The following is a 10,616-nucleotide window of genomic DNA, read 5'->3' on the forward strand; positions in this document are numbered from 1 at the left end:
CCTGGATGCATATACAATAGTCCTGTATTTTTGTATATTTGAAGAGATCCAAAGATTGCACTTCTCTTTCCACCCCATCTTCTTCAGGTGGAAGTAGCCCTGTGCAGGAGTTTACAGTGCCTGGCACCATGTCTCGTGCTACCATCACTGGCCTCAAACCTGGCGTGGACTACACCATCACTGTGTATGCTGTAACTGGTCGTGGAGACAGTCCTGCCAGCAGCAAGCCAGTTACTGTCACCTACAAAACAGGTGAGATCTCTTTATACAACAAAAAAGCACACACCAAAAAACCCTACAACTTTAATACAGCTAACCCCCATAAAATTGCATTAATAAACCCCGATTTCTTTTCAAAGTCACGGGCTGTGTTCTAAGCTCGTCATTTTCAGCAGAGCTGCATGTTGTGGTGGCCCAGCATGATAATGACATGATGCAGAAGGGCACCGTGGACTTGAACTTTTGGAGGAGGGAGACCAAATCGAGTCCAGATGGGAATGCAAGCAGTATGTAACTGCTCGCTGTGGAGTTGGGCTCTCATATCAAGAGTGCCTGTTGGCTCAGCTCTGGTGCTTCTGGTGCCCTGTGATCCCAGTAAGCCCTGGATTTCTTACTCCAGAACTCTCTCCTCACTCTTGATGTGGACCTAGCCTACTGCTGCTGCTAGATAAAGGCATCTAGTAAGCTTTGAAACAACAGAAAAGCTCAAGTAACCTTCATAGGAGTTCACTCACCACCCACACAGCATGGATAAAACCTTTTTGCTCTGTGCTGGCATGAGGGATAAATAAGTAGCTGTTTGTGTTTTCTGCTTTAAGAAACACAGCCTAGAAAAGGAAAAGCAGAACACAATTCAGCTAGGAACTAACCATCGATGGAGGGTTTCTTTATTCAAAACCTGTTTTTCTTGCCCAGAGATAGACACACCATCCCAGATGCAAGTTACTGATGTCCAGGACAACAGCATCAGCATCAGATGGCTCCCTTCATCATCACCAGTCACAGGGTATCGGGTGACAGCTGTCCCCAAGAAAGGCCATGGACCCACAAAAACCAAGAATGTTCCTCCAGGTAAGAGTACACAAAATCTCTTTCAACACATCTATAAGGAACACAAGACTTGGGGACTACTATCAGGCACTGGACAAACTCTAAACCAGACTTAGCCTGCTTGAACCTTTGTTGCTTTCCTGCTGGCTTCAATTGAGTCTCATAAAGGGGAAGCTAGGATACATTTTTGCCCTGAAAACTTTACTCTTCTGTGATGCTGCTCTGCTGCAAAGGTTTGTTCTTGGCAACCTCTGTATCCCTGAGAAGCACCTAAATTTCAAGGGAGTGCTACTGAATTTTCTAGCATCCAGCAAAACATCATCCAAAGTTGTGCTCAGGGTCATATTATGGGGCCCTTACTTACAGTGTGTGACTGAGTCCATGCTTCAGGCTTGACCTCATGTAAAGAGATCTAGGCAGCTCTCAGGTTGCTCTCAGGAAAACAGGCAGTGGGTTTGATGGGATTGGCAGAGATTAGCTCTCACGGATGCTCGTGATGCGTTTGGTCAGTCCTACCTCAGAAAACAGTGAAAACAGCTCTGCTCTTGCTTTTTCTACAGAGTTATCTTTTAGCTATGAGGCCTTTGCGCAGGAGCAAATTGCGGGTGCCTTGTCCTGAACTGCTGGAGATCCGTACTGCGGGAAGTTAAACCTGATGTATCAAACTTACCTCATTTTAGTGATGTTCAATCATGAAATGGCCAATACAGACTCTTCATTCGCAAGCGCTTAGAGGGAAATGCTCTGGAGCTTTGTGTGGGTGCAGAAGTTCTAACACTGTTCTTTCCTGCCAGATCAAACACAAGTCACTATTGAAGGCCTGCAGCCCACAGTTGAGTATATGGTCAGTGTCTACGCTCAGAATCAGAACGGAGAGAGCCTCCCCTTGGTCGAGACAGCTGTCACCAGTATGTATTTCACTTGGGGGTAACACAACAAATGTGACTTTTTGATGTCTGAATTCACTGAGCGGTGTCATGTCCCCAGTGAAACCAAGTGACAGGTCCCCAGTTCCCAGGAGGATGCAAGGTGGCCTGTCCTGTGTTAAGTACCACGCATCTAATAGCAGATGCTGGCAGAAATGCAGTCGTCCTCCCCATCCCCACAAAATGCTGTGCTTCTGAGTTTCTTTCTCTAAAGCTGCAGTCTTTTTGGGCTTTGTTTGCCTTCAGCCAATCAGTGGGAAAAATGTGCAAAGATTTCTTGCATTGAGCTAGGTGGCAAAAGTGATTGCTGTTAAGGGACTGGGCTGGGTTTGGAAGCATTTGTCTCCAATCCCTATGCCTCTGGGGTAGGGATTTCCACGTCCGCTATTCCTGTGCTCAGGCTTGTGTTCAAAACCACAGCTCAACCCCAAATAGTTGCAGAGCTGTCCTAAAGACAGCAGACATTCTCTGAAACTTGTCAGAGGTGGGAAAAGAGCTCACATCAATTTCAAGCTCAAAAGTTCCTGGAAAACACATCATCTTTGCCAACTAGACAATACAGAAAATTTAGAACTAACGTGACATAGTAAATGAAAAAACTGGAATCTTGTAGGAAAGCGTAATTTAGGTCTGATGTATATAAAAAAAAAAATTTCCAGATCCTCCCGTTATGTGTAACGAATGGTTATGACTCCGCAGTAGACTTCTGTGGAGCATGGCTCTCTTACTTTGCAGTCTAGCACTGAGCTGTGATTTTTTTAGTAGGAAAATCCAATGAACTGGTCTTGCTGGGAAGCGTGAATATCACGCAGTTGCACCTGTGGACATTCCCTGTGCACACAATGCAAAGCTGAGAAGTTTGCTTTTTTGTTCTTAATTGATTTTAAAATATAATTTACTGGGTAATTCGCTTTCTTGATTGTGTTAATTAGATATTAATTTATGAAAGAAAAGAGTGGGACTGATTCTCCTCGGTCTGGTGCTTTGCACAGCAGCTTAAAATAGTGAAAGGCAAATGCAGCATGAATCCCAGCTTTCCAAGCTGGGTTGATTGTCTGCCTGCCTCGAGCACGAGGTATTGCTTGCTGGCTCTGGTAGAAACAGGTCTAATGGCCATACATTTTTTTTTCTCTTGATCACTTTCAGCTAGCTGAATTTTGCTGGAGTTGTCTAAAAGGGAGTAGATCCAGGTACAGAATGTCTCCTGCCTGCTTTGAAGGTGGAGATGCAAGTTCTTGTGGGTTCAACAAGGCTGAGACTGCCATCCTGCTGTCTGGCACTAGCAAACTGTCAGCCTTGCTCTGCACAGCTGTAAGCACATATGCAAGGTGCAGCACAGAGGAGAATCAAGTGCCCTCTGCCCTGTGCAAAACCAGAAACTGCTTTGCATGTAATAGAGATGCTTTTTATTTTCCTCACCCACGACCTGCTTTTTATCACTTAACCTCTTACCATTAATTTGCCTAACAGACATTGACCGCCCTAAAGGACTAACATTCACTGAGGTGGATGTTGATTCCATCAAAATTGCTTGGGAAAGCCCGCAGGGGCAAGTCACCAGGTACAGGGTGACCTACTCAAGCCCTGAGGATGGAATCCATGAGCTATTGCCGGCCCCAGGTGGCGAAGAAGACACTGCTGAGCTGCATGGCCTCAGGCCAGGTTCTGAGTACACTATCAATATCGTTGCCATATACGATGACATGGAGAGCCTGCCCCTCACTGGGACCCAGTCCACAGGTACACCTTTAACTACACTGCCCAGCGGGCCACGGCAGCAGCAGCTTCTGTCCTGCTGGGTAAAGCAGCTGGTGCTCTGCACTGGGGAAGCAGCTGACGGGATGTGATTGCCCCAGAGAGGCGGCTTGGTTGGTGCTGGAGAGCTGGCTGCCTGCACGGTCAGCCTGTGTGTGCCCTAGGGAAGGCAGAGAGGCTCCTCCACTCCAAGGTCTCACAGAGCCTCCGGGTCATTCATTGGCACTGCCCTAAAGCCCACGGCACACATGGATGCCCACGCCATGCAGCCACATCACCTCTGCAAGAAAAGGGCTTGCATTCCCTTATATGCCAGACTGGTTTATCTCTATGTAGAATACATTCTAAAAAGGAAAAGGAAACTATTTCTTGAGATAAAGTGACATCCAGTGATAAGGAATTCATTTTAAAGCTGGCAGCACTGCCTGACATGGTAGCACCTTTGTAATAAAGGTGTCCCATTCATTTGTGGGTGAAAAGTTGGCACAAATAATTTCAGAGGTGTAATGAAGACAGTGTTACCTAGTGTACAAATTGCTGTACTAAACTGATGGGAAGTGCTGTAAGGATTGAAACAGCTGGCTGACTACCTGCCAAAAATGCAAATAGGGTCATTTTTAAAGCCCACTCTGTGGTTTAAGTTTTGTGGGCTGTTCAGAAGCATATATAAAGTCATTAAAGACTTTCCATTGGCTCTTATGGCCTTGAGATTGAGGTCTGTTTCAGCAAAGCAGCAAGGGAGAATCATCTTTTATTTCCAGTCCATAAAACTAGGAAAAACTTCACAGCAACATGCTAATAGCAGGCACTATTGTAAGGTCTATTTTTACCTGTTTACAGCCTGAGGATTACAAACAGTAAGGCAAGAAAATGTTTCATTGGATGCTGCTTGTATTATGCGAGCATTTGTTTTTAAAGGTAACAGATACATTAGCTCACAAACTGCCTCTGACGTGATGAGCCTTATGGCCACCACAGCTCTGCTTTTCCATTGCCTTGCTCTCTGTGTAGTAATTTACACTTGTGTAAGTGGCTGTGAAATGCTTACCCTCTGCATTTGGCAGTATATTTTGTCCTCTTTGCAACCCCTGAGCCTGCTTCCTACCTACTTGTGAAAATCATCAGTCACATTGTAGAAATGGACAAAGATGGGCAAGTGAAGCAGGACTAAACCATTAGCTGTGTGATGAAAAGCAGAGACGGGCAGAAGAAAGAAAACAAATGGGCCTACTACAGATGTAAGCACCTCCAAAAGTGTTCACCTTATATCACAGCCCATGCTGTTGCTCACCTAACTTCAGGGTTGAAGCAATGAGATCTCCTTATTTTTCCAGAAAAGAAACCGACACACCTAACCCCTTCCACAGTGCTCTGTGCCTGTGCTTGCAAAAGGCACGCTGCTTTCCCACTGGTGTATTTCAGGCCTAAAACAGCCTTGTGGTCAGGAGAGAATACTGTTTTGTCTGAGGCTCCCACCTTCTTCAAGCTAACCATGTGCCAATCCTGATTTCTGCAGCAATTCCACCTCCAACCAACCTCAAGTTCACTCAGGTAACTCCTACCAGTCTTACCGTCAACTGGAACGCGCCCAACGTTCGTCTCACTGGCTACAGGGTCAGAGTGAACCCCAAAGAGAAGACCGGTCCGATGAAAGAGATCAACCTTTCTCCAGACAGCACATCTGCTGTCGTGTCAGGATTAATGGTAACTCTTTTCTTTGCGTGATGCAGACTGTGTTGTAGGAAGGAAACGTTAGAAGCCGAAGCGACTTAAAATTCCTGGGTTCCTCATTAAAGCTCCTAAGGGTCTGACTCTGTTTGAAGTCTGACCAGCCATCAGCTATAACTAGTCGTTAGCATAGTTCTTAAAATGCAAGGAATTGGCCCGCTGGATCTGCATTCTTTCTCCTGCCTCATTTTGCACAGAGGGTGGATGCTTTAATCAAATGCAAATAATCAGGTTCGCAATCAAACAGTGACCCAATAAGATGCCTTTACTCATCTTTCACAAAAGCAGTCAAATAAAAGTGACCTAGTGCAGTGATTTTTCAAGCTGTGATATGAGAACTCTAGCAGTTCTGTCTATTTCTAAGACATCTGCAAAATGTAAGTAAGAAATGAGAGTCTTTTATGGGTATGCTTAAATTTGCTATATAGCCATCTTCTCCACGGGAAATATTTCAGTAGTTTGTGTACTGGAAAGAGCTTGAAAATCACTGCTTCTGTGGTTCCTGCCATTTTTAAAAGCTACTCGTCTGTTTTCAGGGAGTTTTATGAATCATTTTGAAAAGTGAGCCTTGAAATACATCCTAATCTAAGTGGTCTCCTATCAGGTGCAGCTGAGGACTAAAGACCATGCTTAAAGCTATAACTTCCACCGTTCTACTTTCTTTACAGCAAGAGAGTTATCATAGCAAATGGCATCCATTAACCCCAGGAAAATGAGGATATGAATTCTCTTTTCCTGAAGAGGGAGTTTTGAAGCCCAGAGATCCCAAAGTGGGGGATGACAAACTTCTTCTAGGACTTTCTCAGCTCCTGGCTGCATGTGCACACTGCTCGTACTCTCAGTAGCAATGTTAGCAGGATCCACATCTCTTATTACAGGTGGAAATCATTAGAATCATCCCACCAACCCTCACTGATTTATTTTAAGGCTTCATACTTTAATTGGTCACCAAGAAATGTGACTCCACAGAACAAAGACGTTTCCCAATGTCCTTGCCATAACGTGGTGTAATTGTGTCTCTTCCAGGTGGCAACCAAGTATGAAGTGAGTGTGTATGCCCTGAAGGACTCTCTGACAAGCCGACCTGCCCAGGGAGTGGTGACCACTCTTGAAAGTAAGTGGTGATCCTCCCCAAGTGATCATTTCATTTTGTGATGGGCAAAGAGGCAGAGATTTTTGACTGTCAGAAGCAGAGCTCTATGCTAAGCTCCAGCAAAAGCTTTCACAAATACTTTGTTGGTAAATTCACAATCCCCATGGTGCTGATGGTGACCCTTTCCTTCTGGTACAGATGTCAGTCCCCCTCGCAGAGCCCGTGTGACAGATGCCACAGAGACAACCATCACCATTACCTGGAGAACTAAGACTGAGACAATCACTGGTTTCCAAATTGATGCCATCCCAGCAGCAAGTGGCCAGAACCCCATCCAGAGGACCATCAGCCCCGATGTTAGAGCTTACACTATCACTGGTAAGTGAGATGCTTCAGCAGACAGGGACTTCGAGGGTTGTCAGTGAGCATGCTGACATTTTGTTCTTATTCTGTAGTAGAACTGCCTTGATAAGAATAATAAAGGGGGAAAAAAAAAAAAAGATGAGAGAAAAAATATTTGGGTCATGGTGTCAGGTCTCCAAGAAGTTGTTGAAAGGAACTCTTGTGCCTGTTTTAGATGGCTTCCTCAGATGAATGTTACAACAATAAAATCATGAAATCCTAGAATGGCATGGATTGAAAAGGACCACAGTGCGCATCTCGTTCCAACCCCCTGCTATGTGCAGGGTCCAACCACCAGACCAGGCTGCCCAGAGCCACATGCAGCCTGGCCTTGAATGTATCCAGGGATGGGGCATCCACAATCTCCTTGGGCAACCTGTTCCAGTTTGGAGAACCCCCACCTTTACCAGTGTGGAGAACCTTCAGGACTAACCAGAGCAGCCCTTGGTGCATTGCAGTGTACTTCCTGTTTCTGCAAGAAAGGCTGACCCTTTTTTTCAACTCCATTCTAGGCTTGCAACCTGGCAATGACTACAAGATCTACCTTTACACCCTGAATGAGAATGCCCGCAGCTCTCCAGTAGTGATTGATGCCTCCACAGGTGATGATGCTGTCTGATTCTCTGCACATGCTAACACATAGCAATTGCCTCAAGTCAGGCAGAAGTTGTGTATATTTGACCTCATGTAACGCTGTGACTCATAGCAATGTTTCACTCCTGAGCATGTAAAAGACCTCAGAATATACAACTTGCATAAAGATGTTTGCCTTTTACTGCATCTGAGTCTTTTCCTTTGTTTCCACCTAGCCATCGATGCTCCTTCCAACCTGCGCTTCCTCACAACCACGAGCAACTCCCTCCTGGCTACCTGGCAACCTCCACGAGCCAAGATCACGGGCTACATCATCAGATATGAGAAACCTGGCTCACCTGCCAAGGAGCTTCAGCCTCGCCCTCGGCCTGGCACCACTGAGGCTACTATTACTGGTTTGTGTCTCGGCTTTCTTTGGGAGCTCTTCATTTTAAATGCTTAAGATTTGCCTTCCTTTTGTGACTGGGTGGGATCTAAGGTGCAACGAGAGGTAGGTATGTTTTGGATTAAGTGCTGAGGGGAGCAGATTGAGCAGAACTTGAATTTCTTCCCCATGTAGGTACAGGCAGATAGCTGGGAGCTGTTTGGCTCCATCCTCTGCAGGTGCAAATAGACCAGCTCATGCAACTGGGTGACCACAGTGAAGGACAGCATTACTGCATGAAAGAAACCAAGGAATTACTCCCTGCCCACAGCAGAAAGATCTTATCTTTGTTCCTGCATGGTTTTTGGGGGCAGTACAAAGAGTCCAGGCTCCTGTTCCTCAGAATAAATTGAAATGTGACCATGTCAGCTGGGACTGCAGACACAAAACTTGAGTGTTCAGAATGCATGACTGATGAGGTGCTGGAGCCTTGGGGTTTTTTTGCTTGCGTGGATAACAGCTGTGGCACCATGGAAAAGTAATGTCAGTGGATTGTTCAGATCTGATTAGAGAATGGTATTATATTTGTAGGACAGGTGTACTCTTACAAAACATTACCTTGCATTAGAAACTACAGAAAAAGAGCAAAAAATCGTAGTAAATATCCCAAGTTGGAAGAGACCAAGGATGGAGTGTAAGGATCAAGTCCAGCTCATGACTCCATGCAGGACTACCCAAAAATCAGACCATATGACTGCTCTTTTTCTTAGCTGACCACTATCACATTTTATCATTAGGCCCTCAAACATAAGATTGTTTTTGTCTTTTCCCTAGGCTTAGAACCAGGAACTGAATACACCATCTACATCATTGCTGTGAAGAACAATCAAAAGAGCGAACCACTGGTTGGCAGGAAAAGGACAGGTAAAACAAAGCTGTGGATTGTTGAGTGCTAACAGGACATCAGACTCTTGGGGAATACCCTCTTAAGACTGAAATAATGATAGTTTGTAAAATATTCTGCTCACACCTTTCAGCCATTCTTTTTGAGTCAAAGAGGCTTTATAAGGAGGATTTTCTTCCTAGGGTGCGAGAGGTAGGATTCCTAAGTTACCTGAAAGACATTAAACTCTGTTTGAATGCTAAGAATGGGACCACATGCTTGATGTTGGATTCTTGCCTGGGTACCTGATTGACAATTAAGGTTAATGCTCATATTTCCTTCTAGTTTATCCTGCCATCAAAGGCAGAATCAGTTAACTGGTTGCCTGTCGCATTTCTCTTACTCCAACTCCTCCATCGTGTCAGATGGAAACCTGCAGCAAAGCAAAATACTAGCTGGACAACCAAATGTGATCTCAGGCCTAGTTTCTCACTGCATTTGAATGGTTATCTTAACATGATAACAACAGAATCTCTCTTTTAATTACATCTTCTCAATTTAATCATTGATAGCTTCCGTGGGATGCGGTGTTCAAAACTGTTGCTCAGCTGAATGAAAAATTCATACCAACACACTTCTTATCCCTATGTATGAAATAAATATATTTATATAACACATAAATATAGAGAGATAAATCAGTACATTCATAATAGTCAGAATGAGATCATAAAAAGTGTTGCATCTTGGGACAATTGCTAATCTTTGCCTGGATCAGTGTACAGCATCAACTCTAGCTGTTGAATTTGTTTGAATTTGCTAATTTGCCACGCTTTGCTTTATGGCTTCTAACCTTTTTTTGGCTAGATGATCTGCCCACGCTGATTACTGGACCTCACCCCAACCAGCCTGACATCCTTGATGTACCTTCTGTTGATGAGGGGACCCCTTACCTCACAAACAATAGGTATGACAATGGAAACGGTATCCAACTTCCAGGCTCATCAGGGCACCCTCAGACAATAGGACACCAAGGTCAGCAAGTCTTCTTTGAGGAGCATGGCTACAGACGGCCTGTACCCACCACGGCAACTCCCCTTAGGCCTGGGTCGAGACGGCAGCCTCCAAATGTAGATGAAGCAATCGAAATCCCAGGGTACCAAGTGCCAATCATAGTTGAACCTTCTTACCCCCACTCCCGTGGGCCCAGGCGCAACGACACCACTGGCCAAGAAGCTCTTTCCCAGACAACCATCTCCTGGAGGCCTTTGCTGGAGAGCACTGAGTACATCATCTCATGCCAACCAGTCAGCCAGGACGAAGATACTTTGCAGGTAACTGAACTGTCTTCCCCTGGGTCTCTAGCTTTTTGCTGTAGTAAGGAGGTGGCAGTCTGAGTTGGCTCAGTCTTACTAATGTGTAGCAGAGAGCAGGAAGGATAAACGCCTCTCTTGTAATTCGCAGAGAAAAGTGAATTACAAGCTACAGGAGAAAAGTGCCAAAACAGAAAGCTTTTGAAAGGCTTAGTTAGCACCAACTTTTTGCCAGGGAAGGGAGTAGGCAGCGAGACAACTGGGAGTTTGCTCCAGAGTTACAAAGACATTAGTGCTGCTACTCCATGACAAAGATTTCCTTAGCCCATCTCAGTTCTTTGTTGGTTTGTCTCCCCCTGAAATGGCAATTACAATATATCCATTGTATCCACAGTCCATAGCAGTTAAGTTTAACTTGGTGTTTGAATGTCTAAGGGGAACGAGCTGGCTGCATCCCAGCACAGAGCACAGAAGTCAATCTAGGCACAGTGTCTTCCCTGTGAATGGGTTG

At 45.1% G+C, this 10,616-nt stretch overlaps 1 protein-coding gene across 1 annotated transcript in view; it reads left to right on the top strand.

The window, feature by feature from the left end:
- The window catches only part of FN1 (fibronectin 1), a 48,960-nt gene that overhangs the window by 33,510 nt on the left and 4,834 nt on the right, over positions 1-10,616 (top strand). The window contains exons 30-40 of the mRNA XM_019617349.1: positions 88-252; positions 916-1,071; positions 1,845-1,958; positions 3,447-3,716; positions 5,248-5,435; positions 6,486-6,573; positions 6,751-6,930; positions 7,467-7,556; positions 7,764-7,943; positions 8,747-8,836; positions 9,660-10,126. Coding sequence (XP_019472894.1) covers positions 88-252; positions 916-1,071; positions 1,845-1,958; positions 3,447-3,716; positions 5,248-5,435; positions 6,486-6,573; positions 6,751-6,930; positions 7,467-7,556; positions 7,764-7,943; positions 8,747-8,836; positions 9,660-10,126 — 1,988 coding nt within the window. The remainder of the gene's footprint in view (positions 1-87; positions 253-915; positions 1,072-1,844; positions 1,959-3,446; positions 3,717-5,247; positions 5,436-6,485; positions 6,574-6,750; positions 6,931-7,466; positions 7,557-7,763; positions 7,944-8,746; positions 8,837-9,659; positions 10,127-10,616) is intronic.

Source organism: Meleagris gallopavo, chromosome 7 (assembly GCF_000146605.3).
Source record: "Meleagris gallopavo isolate NT-WF06-2002-E0010 breed Aviagen turkey brand Nicholas breeding stock chromosome 7, Turkey_5.1, whole genome shotgun sequence".
Taxonomy (NCBI): Eukaryota; Metazoa; Chordata; class Aves; order Galliformes; family Phasianidae; genus Meleagris; species Meleagris gallopavo.